The 22,442-nt window shown below is 41.9% G+C and overlaps 1 protein-coding gene and 1 pseudogene across 6 annotated transcripts in view; one reads left to right on the top strand and one right to left on the bottom strand.

Moving 5' to 3' along the window:
* Positions 1 to 22,442, bottom strand: part of CCDC30 (coiled-coil domain containing 30) — a 130,974-nt gene that overhangs the window by 13,193 nt on the left and 95,339 nt on the right. For all 6 annotated transcript variants that reach the window (XM_043574613.1, XM_043574612.1, XM_043574614.1 and 3 more), the window contains 3 exons: positions 16,889 to 17,054; positions 16,045 to 16,157; positions 261 to 402 (listed from right to left, as the gene is read on the bottom strand). In XM_043574613.1, coding sequence (XP_043430548.1) covers positions 261 to 402; positions 16,045 to 16,157; positions 16,889 to 17,054 — 421 coding nt within the window. The remainder of the gene's footprint in view (positions 1 to 260; positions 403 to 16,044; positions 16,158 to 16,888; positions 17,055 to 22,442) is intronic.
* Positions 18,559 to 20,449, top strand: LOC122480356 (annotated as a pseudogene).

The raw sequence follows: 22,442 nt of genomic DNA, 5'->3' as shown, positions 1-22,442 counted from the left end.
TCGGAAGGGTATGTCAGAGAAGACCAGACACTGCTCCTGAGTTGGAGGTGCGGGCTATTTTCAGCGTCTGATTCGGTTCAGCATCCCCAAGAGTCTTACATCCTTTCTGGCAGGTCTTAAAGGATGACTCACATCAAAAGAAGGTGCAAAGAAGTGAAAACCTGGGCTGCAAAGGGGCCACCGGCTGGATTGCAGCCCAAGCGTGCTCTCCCGAATGGGTTGAGCAGCGACAACTTGGGGAGCTCTTCGCTTCTGCCCACCTTTTCCACTTGGTGCTGCAGGATTCTGACTTCATTTTCCAAATGCTCAATTCTCTTTTCTCGCAACTCTACTTCCTGAAGTAAAAGGTTCTTGACTCGGCCAAGCTTGACTTTGTGGTGGTGATGTTTCTCATTGAAGTCTCTGTAAAAGTAAATTTCTATTTATTTATTTATTTGTTTGCTTATTTATTAGTTTATTCTTATTTTATTTTAGTTTATTTTTTGAGTTTGTTTCTTTATTTTGAGAGAGAGAGAGAGAAAGAGAGAGAGTGTGTGTCTGTGTGTGTGTGTGTGTGTGTGTGTGTGTGTGTGTGTGAACAGGGGAGGGGCAGAGAGACAGAAGATCCCAAGCTCCACTAACAGCATGGAGCCCAATACGGGGCTCGATCCAAACCATGAGATCATGATCTGAGCTGAAATCAAGAGCTGGACGCTCAACTGACTGAGCCAGCCAGGCGCCCCCAAAGTAAATTTAAATAGAGGCCCAGCTGAGCACTGTGGAAGTTTATGTTGCCTCCTGGTGTGCGTGCGCCTCTCTCGGGTGTCCTCTTTTTGCTCTGTCGAGGCCTGCCACCAGATGTGGATATTCGTCCTGCCTCACTCCTGCAGGACTTCTTGCCCCCAAGTAGGGGAATGGACCAAGGATAACCTCTTAAATAACACCAGCTTTAGTCATCCCCAACTCAGGAAACACTCCTTGACTTCTGACCCCTGACATCTAATTCTGAATCCTGCTCCATGGAGTCAGCTGTTAATTTAAGTTTCTAGTTCTTGGCTATACCTGTGGACAGTGATATAACCCACTTCAGTCTCTGATAACTGAGTCTGCTCTCGATCCTTGCCCCAAGTCTGAACTTCTGCAGGCCAGTTCTCTGTAGGTTTCTGCTCAAGACTCGAACTCTGATTCTGACATAAGTTGAACTTAACGCCAATAAGCACATGAAAAGATGTTCAACGTCATTAGCCATTAAGGAAACGCAAGTCAAAGCTACAACGAGATACTACTTCACACCCACTAGGATGGCTAAAATGAAAAAGAAAGATAATAGCAGGTGCTAGCAAAGATGTAGAGATATTGGAACTCTCAAACACTGCTGGTAGGAATGGCAGCCTCTTTGGAGAAAGCCTGGCTCAAATGGTTAAACATAGAGCCATATGACCCAGCAATTCCACTCCTAGGTATTTCTCCAAGAGAAGTGAAAACATATGTCCACACAAAAACTTGTATATGAATATTCATACTAGCACCATTCACAATAGCCAAAAAGTAGAAACAACCCAAAGACCATCACCTGAAGAATGGATAAATAAAATATGGGATATCTGTACAATGGAACACGAATCTGCCTCAAAAAGTAATGAGGTACTGATCCATGTGACACTATGGATGAACCTTGAAAGCATTATGCTGAGTGAAAAGAGTCAGTCACAAACGGCCACATATTATATTATTCCATTTATAGGTAACGTCCAGAACAGGCAAATAGAGGATTCCTTGTCGCCCAGGGCTAGGGGTGGGGAGAGAAACTGAGGATGGCGGACAACAGCTAAAAGGCTTCTTTTGGGGGTGTGAAATGTTTTAAAATTGATTGTGGTGATGGATGTACAACTAAAAGCCATTGAATTGTACACTTTAAGTGGGTGAACTATACGGTGTATTAATTATATCAATAAACCTGTTGGGTTTTTTTTAAAGAACAAAAATCTAAATGATCATTTCAAGCTACTATAACACCTAATCCGAGCAAACAAGAAAACAGATTAATACCTCAATGCCACCACTAGGCAAACCTCTTTGAGAATGGCTGTGCTTTCCAAGTAAGAACATTGTTATTCAGAAAGTGCTTCTTCTAATGAAAAATTGAGGAGAAGTTTTACTTTGAACCTATTAGGTCTGATAACACAAAATCACTCCACACCAGGGTTTCTTGACCTTTGCCCCATTGGCATCTTGTGCCAGATAAGTCTTTGTTGTGGAGGGCTATCCTGTGCTTTGTAGAATCCTTGGCCTCTACCCACTTGATGCCAGTCGTACCAATGTCTCCAGACATTGCAAAATGTTCCCTTGCCCTGGGAGGCAAACCACTGCTCACTGAGAAGCACTGCTGTAGCTAACGTTCCTAAACCAGGTTTTCTCAGCCTACAGCAGTGTTCCCCAAGCTGCGTTGTGACCAGCAACATCCGCATCGCCTGGGAACTTGTTCGAAGGTGCAAAGCCTCAGGCTCTCTCCCGGAACCGCAGAATAGTAAACTCTGGGAGTGGATCTGTGTTTTAGCAACACTTCTGGGGATTCTAATGCAACCTAAAGCTTGAGAGAAAGCCCTGGGCATATTTGGGAGGGATCCCTCACCACTTCCACTTCATCATAAACAGACTACTTGTGGCAGGCTAAGTGTACCTAGAGCCTTTCTTCGCTCCTGCTGGCAAAACCCAGATTCCAGATTTCATTTAGGTGCCCACAGAGAGCTCTTGATCTCAAGAAAGGTGGGTGGGTCCCAGGTGTGTGTGTGTGTGTGTGTGTGTGTGTGTGTGTGTGTGTGTGTGGCTACAGGGATGGACCTGTGACAAAGGTATGCTTGCTGGGCACTTCCAGGAACTTCAGAAACCAGCCCTCTATGCGCTGGCTGGCCTCCTGCTGAGCTTGTGCCACCTGCCCCTACAGTCACCACCTTGTAACCATGATGTGACAAGCCTAAAGACAAAGGTGCTGACCCACCAAGCATGGCAGAGCGAAAGGAAGGAAAGAGCCTGGGCCTTCACGACACTACTGAGCAGCTAAAGCTACCCCAACAATCACCTTCCTCCAGATTTCTTGTTATGTAAAAGAAAATTTTGGTCCAAATCGATGTCAAGTTTTGGTTTCTTTCGTTTCACTTTATTTTTATTTGTGGTTAATTACATCCTGATAGCTTAAAAAACAAAAAACAAAAAACCACAACTACTCCAAACAAGAAGAAACTATTCTAATGGTCTCTGTAGCCCCCTGATTTCCCTGAATGCCTAGACATTTGGGTAATGCCTTTTTAACTGAAACAGAAAGTGTTTAAGGAATGAGGAATCCACTCTGGGTACTGTAGACACTTGAGGGCACAGTCATTCAGGCCTACGGTGCTGAGCAGTTTGCACATGTCAACTGTCTGATCTTACCTCTGATACTTAAACTGGGGGAAGCCCTGACGGAAGGGAACTACCAGCTAACTAAAAACCTGTGCTCCAGGCTTTTCACACACCTCACTTGATTTTATTTATTTATTTATTTATTTATTTATTTATTTATTATTTATTTATTTATTTATTTTTATTATTATTTTTTTCTCATTTGATTTTAAAGCAAAGCTGTGCAGCCAATCTCCTTCTCTATGAACCAGGACGTGGAGGCTGGGCAGTAGAGTTTACTCAGTGGAACTGAGGTATCCAAACCCTTCACATTCCTTGACTAGCTCTCTAAGGCCTTGGGATATCCTGCTCGATAATAACATCTTTGTATACCTGTGGCCTTGGACTACACCAATATTTTATGTTAACAACACGATCGGGGCACCCGGGTGGATCAGTCGGTTGAGCATCTGACTGCGGCTTAGGTCATGCATGATCTCGCGGTTCATGAGTTTGAGCCCCGCATCGGGCTCTATGCTGTCAGCACGGAGCCTACTTAGGATCCTCTGTCCCCCTCTCTCTGTCTTTCCCCTGCTTGTGCTCTCTCAAGGATAAATAAACATTTCAAAAAAAAAACCAACCCAATATGATTTATGGTGAGTGCATTTTTGTTCTCCTAGGGCCCTGGGCCATGCTGTGTCAGTTTGACCTTGGGGGTTTGGGAGTCTGGAGACTGAGTAGTTAACGGTAATCACTGGGGCACTCCATACCGATGAGACTGACCCCCGATAAAAATCTCTGGATGTCAAGGCTCAGGTGAGTTTCCCTGGTTGGGAAACCTTCATACGTGTTGCCACACATCATTGTTGGTAGGATTATGTACTGTCCGTTCTACTCCACTGGGAGAGGACAACAGGCTTGCATACTGTCTCTCCTGGACTCTATCCTATGTGCCTTTCTCCTCTGCTGATTTTAATCTGTATTCTTTCACTGTAATATACCATAACCATGAGTATAACAGCTTTTCTGAGTTCTGTGAGTCCGAATGAATCACAAACCTAAGGGTGCTCTTGAGACTCCTGACCCAAAAGGAAGTTACTTGTACAAAGAAGAATCTGACCTTAGAGCCTGTGATCTCCCACTCTACCCTAATGCTATAATGCCAGCAAAGCCAAGCAAACCAGATGTTGCTGATTTCTCCAGTAAGAAATTTATTTTTTAATTTTTAAAAATGAAATTAAATTTCATTATGTTTTAAATTGAGGCATAATTGACATTATATTAGTTTTAGCTGTGTAACATAATGAGTTGATACTTGTGTATATTGCAAAACGATCACTACAGTCAAACATCTGTCACCATATATAGAAACTTTTCTTTTTTTTAAATTTTTTTAAATTTTTTTTTCAACGTTTATTTATTTTTGGGACAGAGAGAGACAGAGCATGAACGGGGGAGGGGCAGAGAGAGAGGGAGACACAGAATCAGAAACAGGCTCCAGGCTCTGAGCCATCAGCCCAGAGCCTGACGCGGGGCTCGAACTCACGGACCGCGAGATCGTGACCTGGCTGAAGTCAGACGCTTAACCGACTGCGCCACCCAGGCGCCCCTAGAAACTTTTCTTCTTGTGATGAGAGCTTTTAAGATTTACTCTCTTAGCAGCTTTCAAAGATGCAATACAATACTAACTCTGGTCACCATACTATACATTACATCTCCATGATTTATTTGTTTTATAACAGAAAGTTTATATCTTCTGATCTACTAGAGAAAGCTTTCAGCATTTCACCATTGAATATTGTGTTATCTGTAGGCTTACATTTCAGGTCTTACATTCAAGTCTTTAATCCATTTTTTGAGTAAAATTTTGTGTATGGTATAAGAGAGTGGTCCAGCTTCATTCTTTGGCATGTAACCATCCAGTTTCCACAACACTGTTTATTGAAGAGACTGTCTCTTCCCCACTGTATGTTCTTTGCTTCCTTGTCATAAATTGACCAAATATGTGTGGGTTTGATATTTTGTTTTATACAAGTACTAGGAACCAGCTGGAGGGGAGGAGCAAAACAGACTTATCTAGATGCTAATTCTAATCAAACTGTGATGGAAGAGCTACTCCAAGCAAGAGAGTCGTACAGCCTTGTAAATTATGTCCTTTTTTTTTTTTTTTTTTTTTTAGTTCATTATTTTTGAAAAATAGAGCAGGTGCAGGGGAGGGGCAGAGAGAGAGAGGGGGAAGGATCCACACTGTCAGTGTCGAGCTTAAAGCTCAAGCCCCAGGTCGGGCTCTGTGTTGTTAGCGGAGTTGGGGATTCTCTCCCTCTCTCTCTGATCCTCCCCTACTCTCTCTTTTTTTTTTTTCTCTCTCTCTCTCTCAAAATAAATAAATAAACATTTAAAAAAAGAAATTTTTTTTATTAAAAATTGTTTTTAATGTTTTATTTATTTTCGAAAGAGAGAGAGGGAAAGAGTACCAGCAGGGGTAGGGCAGAGGGAGAGGGAGATATAGAATCCGAAGCAGGCTCCAGGTTCTGAGCTGCCAGCACAGAGCCTGATGCGGGGCCTGAACTCATAAACTGTGAGACTATGACCTGAGCCGAAGTCAGACACCCACTGGAGCCACTCAGGTGCCCCAGAAATTAATTTATTTTTTAAAGTAAGATGATAAGCTATAGAAAATTTGGGAAGAAAACCCAACTCCCAATATGATTAGTATTAAAATAGTGATTGTATTTCCTTCTAGTCTTTTTATAAGCATCTTTTCCTTAAATCTTACCTATATTAAAATTTTTATCTTATGCCCTTTTCATTTATTATATTGTAAGCATTTCCTCATGCTGCTGTCTCACCTTCAGGGCCCCCATCTTTTACAGTGGAATGAAGTTCCATTAAGTGAGTGGATTAGGGTTGACCTAACTAGTTCCTACTGCCTGATACTCAGGCTTCTTCCTGTAGTGTTATGCATGGTTTGAAGAGTATATTGACGCAGTACAGCTGGTGAGAGGCTGGAGCCTTCCCTCGCCATTGCTGACTGGCTGTTTGGCACACTTTCTGCTTTGGTCAGAAGCTCTGTTGGCCAACTTGCCTGACGAGCACATGCATTTTCTAAGTTTATTTTTGGTTTTATTAACTACTAGATCTATGAGGCAGCACAATACTCATGTTTTAAAATTTAGGGACAACTTTTTGTTTATGTTCGAGTAGAACCAGATGGACTTTTCCATTATTTTTCTTTCAAAAAGGCAAGGAATTTGTTCCTCTGGAAGAGTGGTTGGGAAAACATGGAAAAATTAGGCATGGTCCATAAAGGCCAGGACTGGGATCAGGGGAATGAAAACAAAAATGAACTTCGAGTTTTGACAGTTCCTTCCATTTTCTTTCCTAAATCTGTGTTTTTTAACACTGGATGGCACATCAGAATCACATGAGGAAGCTTTTATAAAAACAGTGATCCCTAAGCCCTATCCCCACTGCTTCTGATCTAACTAAATCTATGCTGGTGCCCAGGCACATGCAGCTAGGGTCAGGATCCACTGTCTCAAAGGCAAGGGGAAAATAACATGGAAGAATAACCAGCCTCACAGCCAGCAAAAAATTTTAAGATAAAATGACAAATATTTATGACTATACGTGAGCATCAAAAATCATAGAATATGTTGAGCAAAAGAAGTTGGACACAAAAGATTACATGTGGTAAGAATCCCATCATTTTGGTGCCCTTACATGGGAGCTTTGAGTCTTTTCATCTGGACTCTGAGCCTTGGTGCAAACTTGATGAGTACCTTTTCTTTTCTTCCTTTACTCTCATTTCAGGGGCTTTTCAAGGAATGTGGTCGAATTGGAACACTTTCATGTCAATTGCTTAGGTTGCAATCCTCTAGCTGTGGCTACTCTATGGGAAGGAAAAAGCCTGCCTTTTGGCTGAAAGTTAGTACCCTGGCGGGAATGGTAATAAGACCCAGAAGCTTGATGCCCTCTCTTCATTCCTGTCCTTATACAAAGTTGTCTGTCTTGGGCACGGGACAGCCACCTAAGTCACCAGGACGGCCACCGATCCTAAGACTCCAGTGTGAGGTTTCCTCCTCATTGGTAATTCCCCTCCAAATCTCTGGACTAGCCGCCTCTGGCCAGGAGACCCCCACTAGGAGCCAGCCGAAACCAGTACTCAATTGAATTAAAACCCAACTGGGGACCATTTCTCAGGGAAGCTGGCTGTAAAGCCTATATGTGTTGGAAAGTCGCTTAGATCATGATAGATTTCTATCTTTACTGTTTTCTGTCAACGTCTTCTACTAACTGCTACTTACATTACAAAATTGGCTAATTCCCCCTTGTAAAACTTTTCCAGTATTTTCCTTGGGTTAAAAATGGCAGTTTCTTCTCAGCCTTTTTGACAAGGCAAACTCAGTCCATACGTCAGCACCCATCTGTAGTCTAGGATGCAATGGGGAAGCCGGGGGAGGGAGGGAGGGACCCTAGCATCCTTCCTTCAGGGGCCCTTAGTTGGCTGGTCAGTCAGTGATCATAGCAACTTTGTTCGAGGGATGCCTCAGGTCACTTTAACACCAGGAACCTCTGACACATCCTGCGTGTGGGACGCCAACTGGGAGTCGGGAGTCGGCGGGGGGGGGGTGGGGGGGGTGGGGGTGGGGGGGGTGGTGGTGAGGTGGTGGATCTCCGTAGTAATGGACCTTCTCTACTTCTCTCTCTAGGAAGGAGGAACATGGGAGCTCCTCTTCAGTTCTCAGGGATCCTCCCTTGAGATGCCTTTTCAATCCAGTGGAGACAATTTGCATTGCAAAATTTAGGAAAGGACTGATCTCCCATAACACTGCATGGCCTTACTAGGATCTAGCTGTTAGATATCTTCTGCAGGAAATCTGGCAAATGGATAGAGGTACCCTAGGTCCAGGCATTCACAGCTCTAAATCAGGACCCAGACGAAAAGTCCTCTTACAGAATGTATTTGCCTAAATGTGTTTGGTTAGTAAACTCCCTCCTGACATACTGGATGTCTAAACAGGCCTCCTCCTGATAGAACTAAGTTGCTGGAGGAAACCCAGGCCATCCCTAATGAAGGGGACACTTGACTCTCTCTCTGTTCTGCTAATAGATGTGAGGGCCTCTCCTTCATTCATTTCCTGGGTTAATGGCTATAATTGGAACTAACTGTGGTTAGTCTACCTAGGGACGGGGACTTTAAGGAATATTCCCAAGCAGCTGCCAAAACTCCATTTGTTTCAGGGAAACAAATGTCTGCCTTCTCCTACCTGACATGGACTCCATATTTCCACTTTGGAAACAAAACAAAACAAAACAAAAAACCTGATGCCTGCTCATCTGTCCAAGTGGACAGGCTTTAGGACCAAGTAGACCTCTCTCTCTCTCTCTCTCTCTCTCTGCCCTCTGGAATTTTATCTGCCTTCAGGCCTCTGGGTAGAACCTCACCTCTTCAGCCTTCCCCTCCCCCTCCTCCTATTTCTGCACCACCTTGGGTGCAGCCTGCACAACTGGTTCCTATACCATCATTGGTGCCTCAGGCACCATTGGCTCCTCCTCCCACCCTCTAAGTCAAGGAGTAAAGGACACCCCCTTGGACTCCCCACTTCATATTCCCCGCTGATGTTCCAGGTAAAAACTAAAGACGGGGAACAAACTGATTGACTTTTAAGTGGATGCAGGGGTAACATTTTTGGTAGTTAAGCTAATTTAAGTTTGCTGGTTTGAGATAAACCTGTTTATCAGCATTAAATATAAAACTTTTTTTTTATTCTATCTGGGTTTGCCGAAGGTCAAATAAGCTCAGGTTACCTCTGCAATTTGTTAGCAAAAAGATGACTTAAAATAATGGTTAATTTTGTCTGTCTTGAAGTTTTCAGCAGTAATTGTTAAGACAGCTTTCAAAGTCTTTGGTAACCTGAAACATTAAAGTTTTGATTGTATAATGAACGGGATAGAATTCATTGGACATCTAGGTCTTTTCCAAATAGAATGGAATGCTAAAACATTAATTAGGTTTGCGCTTTGACTTCTTATTGCAGAGAAACTAAGGCTATTTGGGTCTGTCGGCAAACATGCTTGTGCTTAAGTGGTTCATAAATTTGCCATCTAAAGAATTCTGGTAACAGTTCACAATCGGTTACTACTAAGTTTTCACTGGAAACTAAGGTTTCTAAGAGTTAAAATTCTGCTGAATGTAGTTAAGACTAATGGAAATAAGGGAAACAACTCGGTATGTAAAAATGTAGGAAATGTGTAAGAAGAATATAAGGAATGGAAATACATTTTTGTGGAAGGTAAAAGAAAGTAATTTTGTCCTAAATGAGAAGGGCTGTTTGGAGAGAAATGGTTTGGAACCAAATCTGATGGCAAAGGAAAGTTGTAGAAGGTTCGTGAAGGAAAATCTCTGGAAAGGAATTTCATGTGTGGTTAGGATGCACAAAGGTTGCAACGAATGGATTTTAAAAGTACACTGGTATAAGGTTAAAATTCTGCTTTTCTCTCTGCTCAAAACACAAAAGTTTTCTTGGATTGTTGATCTGCTCTTGATAAAAAAATAATATGCAAAATTTTTCTCTCTGGTCTGCCGGAAAAAACCAAAGCTTTGGGTTTCCTCTTTATCAAGTCTTTGATTACTTCAAGTTAAAACTTCTCAATGTGAAAGGAGCTAAGTTCTGCTAACAACTATATAACCCTATATATTTGCCTTTGGAATCTCTCAGTGCCACCTTGGTTAAATGAATAAATAAAATTTGTAATGAGCAGTAATCGTGTTTAGGTTGTGCTCTGTAACTTTCTAAGGTTTTAACAAACTTCCCAAGATTTAAATTGTAAATGAAGTCTTTTTGACCAGTTAGGCCTTTTTTTTGGTATGTGAAGTTACTTGGAAGACACTGTCATTCATGGTAAACCTTAGGTTGTGTTGCACGGGTAAGTGCATGGGTAAATACATGGGTAAATGCTCCAATATAAATGCAAATCCTGATGTTTTAATATGTTTTGGTAATAAGGTCGGCATTTGGCTATGCCGATTATTGAAGTGTTATGTGTCACAAAAATAACCGAATTTCCTTGTCAATTGCATCTTTTTTTAATTAAAAAAAATTTTTTTTAACGTTTATTTATTTTTTTGAGACAGAGAGAGACAGAGCATGAACGGGGAAGGGTCAGAGAGAGAGGGAGACACAGAATCCGAAACAGGCTCCGTGCTCGAACTCAGAGACCATGAGATCATGACCCGAGCTGAAGTCGGACGTTCAACCAACTGAGCCACCCAGGCGCCCCTGTCAATTGCATCTTAATGAACTCTCATATTAGATTGTTACCAATGTCCGTTTCTGAGATTTTGTCATTTATAGTTATTTGTTCTGGATGCGTATAAGAAAACATGTTTCATCTTCAAGGAGACTTATACAAAGAACTTTTAGGATACATACAGGCATTTGACATCTTTAAGATTAATATTAAGATGGGTAAGAATTTTCAGAACTAAAAAGTTGCATTGAAACAGAAGAAGAATTAGTAACATGGGACTAAATGAACTGAAAAAGATGGTTATCGTTTTGCAGCTCTTGTTTTGAAGTATTGCCGGTTCTCTAACATTTGCTCTTCCAGATTAAGGAAACTTTCTCAAGATATCTGTGCTATACAGAAATGTCATAAAGTATTTATTTGTGTACAAAGTATTTAACTTTTCTCTCTACCTAAACCCTCTCAAATTCAAAAGCTCTCAGTGAGCATTCTTTCTTCCGTGGCCATCATACTTGTTTGCATAAGTGTGGTAGAGCCCCTCCCTAAGGAATGTGGTGAAAACCTCAAGACAAGGGAAGGCAACCTGGCTATGTGCACGTGCGCAACATTCCTCACGACTCTGTAACATAGACCGCCCATTCAGACTGTAGGTTACCATATGTGGGAGACAAAGGAGCAAAAATTGTACAAAAGGCAACCCTCTCCTGCCCCCCACGGTGCTCAGGGCTCAGCCTTTTGGGTCTTAGCCCGCTGAGCCTGTGCTGGCACAAATAAAAGTGCTTCCTGTAAAGAAAAGCCTTGGTGTCCGTCTCCATGTGTATGTCTCACTGCTACATAAGTTCAATAAGAATCTGTTCGCCTTGGAACAGGACACCATTGGAAATATTGGTAATTTTACCAAGGCTTTAACTGGAATGTCACATTTGAGAGACATGCATAGACTCAGTTATGACCATACAGTTAAAAGGAACTAAGGTTGACTTTATGACACATGGAGCCATAAAGCTCCTTGGCTAAGTTCCCAGCAGCCTAACCAGGTGAGTAAAGAATGTCACTTCCTGGCAGGTGCAGGAACCTCGGGATATCTTCGACACCTTGTGAAGAGGAATTCGCCCAAATCTACAGGTATTGCAGGCATGTCTGACAGCAAGTACTTGGCTTGGCTTCTGGCCTGGAGAGGCTACTAAAAAGTTCAATCTGGAGATTCCTTCTAAGAAGTTCCAGCAAAGTAAAATTTAAAAGATATATATGATCAATAACTGTTCTTGCCGAACTTCTGTAAATAATTAGGCCAAGTTTGTTAAAACTGAACTTGTTCTACAAACAAATTGGTTTCCATTTGGCTGTCTTTGGAAATGAGGGTTTTTAGAGGTTTCAATAACAGGTTTCAATAACACACCTTTATGAATGTTAAATTCTAGTTCTGATCGTCTTAAATGTTGTTTGCCTAAACTAGACAACTTGAGGTAAACTTCAGAAAAATTGTCATAATACCACAGGTATGGACAATCTTCTTGCTTGTTATTCTGTGGTGATAATAACAAAACCCCAGGGGCATATGATTATCTAAACAACTGGAAAATGGGATGGATTCCCCAAAGATTGTATGAAAAGACTTTTCTCCCTGTAGACCTATCAATAGATAAAGACTATAGTCCTTTATTAAATTATTCACTTTATTAAGTTATCCACTCGAATTATCCAGGTTAATTCATAAATCTCTTAAGTGGATATGCAAACCATAGTCTCCCTAAACCTGATCTGACATTTACAGAAACCCACCCCATCCATATAAACCCAGGAGACCTGGTAAATTGAAAGTCCAATACAGGGGCGCCTGGGTGGCGCAGTCGGTTAAGCGTCCGACTTCAGCCAGGTCACAATCTCACGGTCCGTGAGTTCGAGCCCCGCGTCAGGCTCTGGGCTGATGGCTCAGAGGCTGGAGCCTGTTTCCGATTCTGTGTCTCCCTCTCTCTCTGCCCCTCCCCCGTTCATGCTCTGTCTCTCTCTGTCCCAAAAATAAATAAACGTTGAAAAAAAAAATTAAAAAAAAAAAGAAAGTCCAATACAGTAGGGAATTTAACTCCAAAATAAAAGGTCCCCTACGGGGTCATATCATATACTCCCACTGAAGTAAAATTAGAGGGGCACTCTTTACGGGCTCCTATATCTAAAATAAAACCCGTATCTCCTTCAGAAAACCAATGAGCAAACTAATGTGCCTTCTTGTTCTTGTAAACCCGTGGAAGACCTCAAACTTTTGCTCAAACTTCTCTTAGGATGGTTGTACCTTTCTTTTTCATTCTCCTTTCCCCAATCTATACTAACAATTCCTTCTTAAAATGGGCCATTCAAAAGGATCACAAGAGACATCTGAATTACAAATCAGAAAAACCCATCTGATTCCTGCTGCCTGTTCCCACTCCCATTGGAGGATGCTTCAAGCCTGACACCTAAAAATCTCACTGGTAGCACTGGTAAACACTGGGTTTGTAATTTGCTCTAACCATTAACCTGTATTTTTCTTGTTTCTATAAAAGTACCTTTTATTGATTGACTAATTGCTTACTAAACAAAACAGAGTCTATATGATGGTTAAACACCACCTGTTACACAGTTAAAGCCTTCAATGACTCTCAATAACATTATGCATAGAGCAGTTCTACCAAATAGAATAGTATTAGATGTCTTAACTGCTGCACAAGGTGAAACTTGTACTCTCATAAAAACAAAATGCTGTGTATACATTCCAGATGACCACAAAAATATTTCCGGATTTCTAACTGACATGAATACTTGAATTGGTGCTGGAAACAATCCCTCTCTTTCCTTTAATGATTGGTTAAATTTCTGAACTGGAGGATTTTTGTCAACTACCAAAGGACTTTTACTTGGGCTAATCTTTCTAGTTATTCTAATCATGTTTTGCTGTTTTATGCCATGTCTCTCTGCCTGGTGCTAAGACTCCATCACTGCAATAACTTCAAGCCAACAGATGATCCTTTCTACTCAGGAAGGTTCATACACATTGTCCACCTTGGATTCAGCTGCCTCTGTCTTTTGTAACTCCCCTATACCTTCCCCAACTGAACAATATTGACCCTTATAGGTAGGGACATTTCTACACCCTTACTCAGCAGGAAGAATTTACAGAAGATGAGACCTTCCACTTTCAACAACCTTAAAGATTTAAGGGTCAAAATTTTTCAGTGGGGAGCATGGGGCAAGCTGGGGGTAAAGTACAGGCTAACAGCAACCCCCCACCCCCGCAGGTAGGACATGTATGATAGTCCTTGGACACTCCCAGCTATCCCAAAACAGGAAAGGACAAAAAACAAATAGTCACTACCAGTTTACAACAAAAAGGCAATCCCATCAATGGCCAAAAGTCCAGGAACTCCCTCCGGTCTTAATGATAATGCTTTGCTAAAGAGATAAACAACTTTAGCTTGACAATAGCTAGGCTTCCAGTAAGTCTTTAGCATGTGAAAGTCTCTTTGGAAACTTCCTCTTGACTTTATCTTTCCCAGACTCTATAAAAGGGTCACCTCCACACTTGCAGTAGAGAGCTCTTCCCGCCCATGGGTCCTGTCCCTGTGCTTTAATAAAATCACCTTTTTTGCATCAAAAAAAAAAGAGGAAGAGAATATAAAATTTTATCCAAGCTATGATAGTAAAGTCATAAAACTATGTTTAAATGACAGAGACTAGGAGTAAACACAGAAAGGATTCTGGGTAAGCAATTTCTACACATATTAGATTCAGGATCAACTCACTTGTCAGGAATTGTGGCATTTTATATGCCCTAGACCTAGCACTTCATTCTTTCAACTCCCTCTAATACCAAGGCAAGATGTGGAAAGAGCCCTATATAGGTTATTCACATTTATTTATTTATTTACTTACTTACTTACTTACTTACTTACTTACTTATTTAGAGAGTGAGCAGGGCAGGGCAGGAGCAGAGCTAGTGCAGAGTCCAAAGCTGGGCTTGAACTCACAAACTGTGAGACCATGACCTGAGCTGAAATCAAGAGTCTGTCACTGAACCAACTCAGCCACCCAGGTGCCCCTAAAGAGCTTATTAGACGACTGAGTTCTAGCTTTAGGTTTGTAAGCAGCATGAACTGAACCACACATACTCCCCTGACCATGGTTTCTACATTTTTCAGTATTATGATGATCAAAGCAAGGTAAGGGATACCAGTGACTCTAAAAACACTCTGCTCTACAGCAGTAAACAGGGGTTTTTAAATCATTCTCATCAATGTGATAATTACGCAGGTAAGAACACAAGAGGATAAGAAATTTCAGCCTAATGGAAGGAATAGAGCAGAAGACTACAGAGCTGGTAGGAGAAAGGTGGATCACGGAAAAAACAATGAACAATAACTAGATATGATAGTAGCTGTGTGCTAAACACTGTTCTAAGTAAGTGCTTTACATATAGTGATTTACTTAATTCTCAAAACAACTTTCTGAGGTAAGTGCTGTTATTTTACCCATTTTAAAGATGAGGGACCTCAGGCACAGAAAGGTTACATAACTCACCCAAGGTCGCACAGCTAGTTTCTGGAAGAACCAGGATTTGTTCCCAGGCAATATGGCTCCAGAGTCCATACTCTGAACTACTCTGCTACATTCCAGAGAGGAGGAGAGTGGGAGGAATCTGGTGGAATGATGAACAGTGAATGGCAGAAAGAGAAGGAAGTTCAGAAACACATTTTTTATTGAGCACCTACTATATAATCAGAACTATGGATAAAAAGATGCATAAGACCATGGCCCATGCCCTTGAAAAGCCTACAGTCTGGTGAGGAAGACAGGTAGTAACTCACACTATTTCAAGACAAAGTGGCAAGCTCTGAAATAAGTACAAAGAGGCATGTGCAAAGGGCTAGGAGGAGGATACAAAGAATGAGTACTTCACCCAGCCCAGGCTGGTGGGGTCAAGAAAGGCTTCTTGGAGAGGTGCCCAGGTGGCTCAGTCGGTTAAGCGTCCGACTTCGGCTCAGGTCATGATCTCACGGTTCATGATTTCTGTGTCTCCCTATCTCTCTGCCCCTCCCCCACTCGTGCTCTGTCTCACGCTGTCTCTCAAAAATAGATGAAAGAAAGAAAGAAAGAAAGAAAGAAAGAAAGAAAGAAAGAAAGAAAGAGAAAGAAAGAAAGAAAGAAAGAAAGAAAGAAAGAAAGGAAGGAAGGAAGGAAGGAAGGAAGGAAGGAAGGAAGGAAGGAAGGAAGGAAGGAAGGTGGGCTTCTTGGAGAAGGTGACTCCTAGTCTAAGAATTAGGATTTGAAATGAAGAGTTGAAATGGGGAGGGGGTGGTCCAGACTGAGCCAAGTATGTGAAGGGGAATAAAAGCATGAAGGCAAATGAAAAGGGTGTATTTGGGAAAAGGCATGAAATCCCTTTCCAGAACTTTTTTTGTTTACCTCATATGGGCATCCATCTGCTTCAAAAGTTGCGCATATTCTTTACACAGTGCTTCCTTCTCTTGCTGCAACTTGGACAGCTTTTCTGACAGTTCTCTGTTGCTCTTGAGATGCTGAAAAAACAATTTTTTTTTAATCTGTGCTGTAAGGTTGGAAGTCTGAAAACTACATTTCCCAGACCTTCTTGGTAGCACAGGTGGGGGAAGGGGCCTCTCCTCTCCTCTCCTCTCCTCTCCCCTCTCCCTCTTTCTTTCTTTCTTTCTTTCTTTCTTTCTTTCTTTCTTTCTTTCTTTCTTTCTTTCTTTCTTTCTTTTCCTTCCTCCCTTCCTTCCTTCCTTCCTTCCTTCCTTCCTTCCTTCCTTCCTTCCAATGTTTTATTTTTTTGAGAGAGAGAGAGAGAGAGAGCGCGAGCATGAGCAGGGGAGGGGCGGAGAGAGAGGACGGAGGATATGAAGGGGGCTCTGCATTGACAGCAGAGAGCCCTGTGTGGGGCTTGAACTCACAAACTGTGAGATCATGACCTGAGCCAGAGTCGGACACTCAACCAACTGAGCCACCCGGGCGCCCCTCCCTGGGATTTCTGAACTGGGGTTATTAAAGGCCAGCAGCAGTTCTTTCTGACCTTCTCCTCACCCTTACATCTCCCTTCCAACAGTTTGTAAGCATGTGATTCCCTGTGTTAAACCCATTCTTGCTTGAAATACCTAGAGTAGTTTCTGCTTTCCCGATAAACCTAAGGGGTAAAATGCTAGGCACTCATTACTAGCTATTATTAGCTACGATTAGATCACTCGGGTCTATGGAAACAGGAAAACTGAGAAAGTATGTCTATTTACTTTCTTACCTCATCCGATTTTTCTTTCTTGTTTTCCAAGTATTTTTGAAGTTGGGCCTCCTGTTGCTGAATTCTGGATTGTTGCTGAGAAGTGGTTATTTCCAGTTGATTCCCTTTATCTTGTAAGATTCTCACTTGCTTTTGTAGCTCATTTACATTCTGATCTAGGAGTTTCCTGAGGGCAATTAATGTACATTAAATCACACCGGATTTATGAAATTCTTTGACCTAAAATTGTTATACCATCACAAGGGATTTTATTAGTTCAATGAGGTCGGGTATGTGTCCATAAAATAAAGAGACCGACACAGGGGACCTCCTTTGTGAGGCTTTTCTCAATTCTTTCTCTCATTCGTAAAAAAAAAAACCAAAAAAAAAACACCTCTGAAAAAGAAAATAACTCCCCTTATTTCACAGAAGAAGCTGTGGCAACAGAGAGTTTTAATTAACTTGCTAGGACAAGATGGAGGTGGGGCTCTAACCCTGAATCCTCTGTTATTTCTACGCATCCTCACTGCTTTACAAGTTGAGTCCCTTGATTTTCTTGGTTCAATATAGGGTTGTAAGTTACAAACACTACTGATACTAATGCACACACGTTAAGGCTGCAGGAGCTGAATCATAAACGAGCCTGTGTTTGATGAGGAAATTCACCCTTTTTCAAAAGGGCCAAAAGCACTTAACTCCTTCAGAGGGAATCTCATCAGACTATAGTTGTGGAAGATTTCCGACAAGGCTCTTTGGATCTAGGAGATTACCCAGAAGAATATGATGAGGATGCTGAGGTAGCACTTACATGCTGGGTCATTAAAGTACTGAGACTGGACAAGCGCTCCCTTTCTCTAACTTCAGTTTTCTGAAAAAACTGATAGTTTACTGGCAAAGATTGATATTTGAGACTTGGGACTCCTCACTCTCAACCTCCAGCACTTCCAGCTCCTATCATGGTTCCCGATATTAAGTGCAGGCTTACAGGCTCTCTAAGCTGAACTTCTCCCATTCACATCCACCCCTGCACCAGCACCACCCCCTTCACCTGTTTCATCATTATAAACCTCAGCAATTCCCAGCTATTACTGTCTACTTCTTTTTGGTTCCATTCTTTCTTTATTATTCTTTTTCTTTAATTTTATTTTTTATTTTTTAAAATTTACATCCAAATGAGTTAGCATATAGTGCAACAATGATTTCAGGAGTAGATTCTTTAGTGCCTCTTACCCATTAAGCCCATCCCGCCTCCCACAACCCCTCCAGTAACCCTCAGTTTGTTCTCCATATTTATGAGTCTCTTCTGTTTTGTCCCCCTCCCTGTTATTATATTATTTTTGTTTTCCTTCCCTTATGTTCATCTGTTTTGTCTCTTAAACACCTCATATGAGTGAAGTCATATGATTTTTGTCTTTCTCTGACTGACTGATTTCACTTAGCATAATACCCTCCAGTTCCATCCACGTGGTTGCAATGGCAAGATTTCATTCTTTTGATTGCCGAGTAATACTCCATTGTGTGTGTGTGTGTGTGTGTGTGTGTGTGTATACATTTTCTTTATCCATTCATCCATTGATGGACATTTGGGCTCTTTCCATACTTTGGCTATTGTTGATAGTGCTGCTATAAACATAGGGGTGCATGTGTCCCTTCAAAACAGCACACCTGTATCCCGTGGATAAATACCTAGTAGTGCAATTGCTGGGTCGTAGGGTAGTTCTATTTTTAGTTTTTTGAGGAACCTCCATACTGTTTTCCAGAGTGGCTGCACCAGCTTGCATTCCCATTTTTGGTTCCATTCTGAATTTCTGATCAAGGGGCCAGACTAAGAGAAAAGCTTTGGGGCTGAAGGGGAAATTTTAAACTGCTAGAACTAAAGAAAGTTGAGTTACCTCAATAGAATTTAGGAGTTGGAGAACGGCATTGAAATATAGGAAGTCAACATTTAAAGAGCAACTCATAAATATGTTAGAAATTAACTCCTATATTACATATAGCTTGAACAAAGACTAACAAATAAACCAGCTATGCCAATGAATGAGATTAAGAAAGCTCTCTGCTCCTCCCCACTCGACAGATGGCCACATTTCCTGGTACAGTGCCAGCTGCATCCCCCAGATATGGTGGTGATGGTTAGAGTAAACAAATGTGGCCCTACCCTATTGTGCACCTGGTCACCAGGGCTGCTTTTAACTATGGCAAAGTGGATACTGTCAACATCAATGCCCCTTCATTGACCTCAACTACATGGTCTACATGTTCCGCTATGATTCCACCCATGGCAAATTTCATGGCACAATCAAGGCTGAGAATGGGAAACTTGTCATCAGTGGAAAGCCCATCACCATCTTCTTTTTTTAAAAAAATCTTAATGTTTATTTTATTTTTGAGAGATAGAGGGAGAGAGAGAGACAGAGCATGAGTGGTAGAGGGGCACAGAGAGAGAGAGAGAGAGAGAGAGGGGGGGGGAAACATAAAATCCAAAGCAGGCTCCAGGCTCTGAGCTATCAGTGCAGAGCCTGATGTGGGGCTCAAACCCACAAACTGAGATCAAGTCCTGAGCTGAAGTTGGACATTTAACTGACTGAGCCACCCAGGCATCCGCAATCTCCATCATCTAGGAGCAAGATCCCGCCAACATCAAATAGGGTGATGTTGGTGCTGAGTATGTTGTGGAGTCCACTGGGGTCTTCACCACCCTGGAGAAGGCTGGGGCTCACTTGAAGGGTGGGGTCAAGAGGGTCATCATCTCTGCCCCTTCTCCTGATGACCCCATGTTTGTGATGGGCATGAACCATGAGAAAATCGACAATTCCCTCAAGATTGTCAGCAATGCCTCCTCCACCACAAATCACTTGGCCTTTCTGGCCAAGGTCATCCATGATGACTTTAGGCATTGTGGAGGGACTTATGATCATAGTCCATGCCATCACTGCCCTTTGGAAGACCACGGACAGCCCCTCTGGGAAGCTGTGGTGTGATGGCCGTGGGCTGCCCAGAACATCATCCCTACTTCTACTGGTGCCACCAAGGCTGTAGGCAATGTCATCCCAGCTGAGTGAAAGCTCACTGGCATGGCCTTCTGTGTCCCTACCCATAATCCATCAGTTGTGGATCGGACCTGCCACCTGGAGAAAGCTGCCAAATATGACAATATCAAGAAGGTGGTGAAGCAGGTATTGGAGGGTCCCCTCAAGGGCATTCAGGGCTACACTGAGGACCAGGTTGTCTCCTGCAACTTTAACAGTGACACCCACTCTTCCATCTTCGATGCTGGGGCTGGCATTGCTCTTAGTGACGAATTTGTCAAGCTCATTTCCTGGTATGACAATGAATTTGGCTACACCAACTGGGTGGCAGACCTTAGGGTCCACATGGCCTCCAAGGAGTAAGAGCCTCCTGGACCACCAGTCCCAGCGAGAGCAAGAGGAAGGACTGTTGGGGAGTCATTGCCCCAATGCATCCCTTAACACACTGAGAATCATTTGACCTCCACAGTTTCTATCCTAGACCTCCTGAAGAAGGGGAGGGACTTGGGGAACCCTACCTTGTCATTACCATCAATAACATATACTATACCCAGCCAAAAAAGGAAAAAGAAATTAAGAAATCAGTGGATTGATAAAACTCTCTGTCTCCCCAATAGCCTTAACCTCTCTTTCAATCTATCCCTTATATAGCAATCAGAGTGGTCCTTCTAAACCACAATCTCATCATATCATGTAGTCCAAACACTTCAATATGGCTTATGAGCTAGCTTACCCTTCTAGCCTCTTTCACTTGCCCTCCCTCTACCCCCAAGCATTTTGCTCCAGGCAAAATGAACTTTTTTTCACTTCCTGAAATAAGTCATCTTCTACACTTATTCCTTCCTTGCAACTCCTTTTCCTTATCTTCCTCTTCCAGACCTTCCTTTCCCTAATATTCTCTTTTAGCCATCCATCCCAAATATCTCTCACTCAACTTGAATAGCTTTCTTTGAGAAAGGCTTTCTTGAGTTCCCCAAACCAGACGAGGTGTCTCTGCTATGCACTATCACAGCATCCTAAGCCTCCCTTTGTATAACACTTGTCATCAAGTCTATGTACAAGGATATTTGTTACATCATTATTTGTAACAGCAAAAATATCTAAAAAGCATTTCACATAAATTATAATATATCTGTGTTACAGAATGCCACACAACTGTTTAAAATAATATTATGGAACTAAAAATCGATAACAGAAGGATAGCTGGAAAATCCTCAAATATTTGGAGATCAAACAACATACTTATAAATAATACATGTCAAAGAAGTCTTGAGAGAAGTTTTAAAAATATTATGAATTATATATATTTTACATGAAAATGAAAATACAACTTACAAAATTTGTGAGAGGAAACAAAAGCTGTGCATAGAGGGAAACTTAATAGCATTAAATGCAAATATTATAAAAGAAAAGATCAAAAATCAATAATTTAAGCTTCCATGTTAGGAAACTAGAGAAAGAAGATCAATATAATCCTGAAGAAAGAAGAAGAAAAGAAGTAACAAAAATCAGAGCAGAAAGTAGTGAAATTGAACACAAGAAAACAATAGAGAAATATAATGAAACTGGTTCTTTGAAAAGATCAATGAAATTGACAAACCGCTAGCCAGGCTAATCAAGAAACAAAGAAGGCACAATTTACTAATGTCAGAAATGAAAGAGGAACCATCACAACTGATCCTATGGACATTAAAAGGACAATAAAGGAATATTTTGAACAATTCTATGCCTACACATTTTTTTAAAATTTTTGTTTTAATGTTTTTATTTATTTTTGAGACAGAGAGAGACAGAGCATGAGCAGGGGAGGGGCAGAGAAAGAGGGAGACACAGAATCCCAAGCAGGCTCCAGGCTCTGAGCTGTCAGCACAGAGCCTGACGCGCGGCTCGAACCCACGGACTGTGAGATCATGACCTGAGCTGAAGTTGGATGCTTAACTGACTGAACCACCCAGGCACCCCTCTATGCCTACACATCTGATAACTTGTATGACATGGACTGATTCATTGAAAGACACAATCTAACAGCTCTTACACAAGGAGAAATAGATATTCTGAATAGGCCTATACCTATTAAAGAAATTAAATCAATATTTAATAACTTTCCAAAAATAGAGCAGTAAGCCCGGGTGATTTCACTGGTGAATTCAACCAAACATTTATTTCTATTTATTTATTTATTAAAAAATTTTTTTAACATTTATTCAGTTTTTGAGAGACAGAGAGAGACAGAGCATAAATGGGGGAGGGGCAGAGAGGGAGGGAGACACAGAATCCGAAGCAGGCCCTGGGCTCTGAACTGACAGCGTAGAGCCTGACGCGGGTTCAAAGTCACGGACCGCGAGGTCATGACCTGAGCCGAAGTCGGATGCTTAACCAACGGAGCTGCCCAGGTGCCCCGTCAACCAAACGTTTAAAGAAGAAATAATGTTGGGGCACCTCTGTTAAGCTCCTGACTCTTGATTTTGGCCCAGGTGATGATCTTACAGTTTGTGATATGGAGCCCCGCGTCAGGCTCCACTCTGACAGTGTGGAGCCTGCTTGAG

The sequence above is a fragment of the Prionailurus bengalensis genome, chromosome C1, assembly GCF_016509475.1.
Source record: "Prionailurus bengalensis isolate Pbe53 chromosome C1, Fcat_Pben_1.1_paternal_pri, whole genome shotgun sequence".
NCBI classification, from domain to species: Eukaryota; Metazoa; Chordata; class Mammalia; order Carnivora; family Felidae; genus Prionailurus; species Prionailurus bengalensis.
The sequence above is the reverse complement of the archived record's forward strand: the minus strand, read 5'-3'. Positions and strand labels throughout refer to the sequence as shown.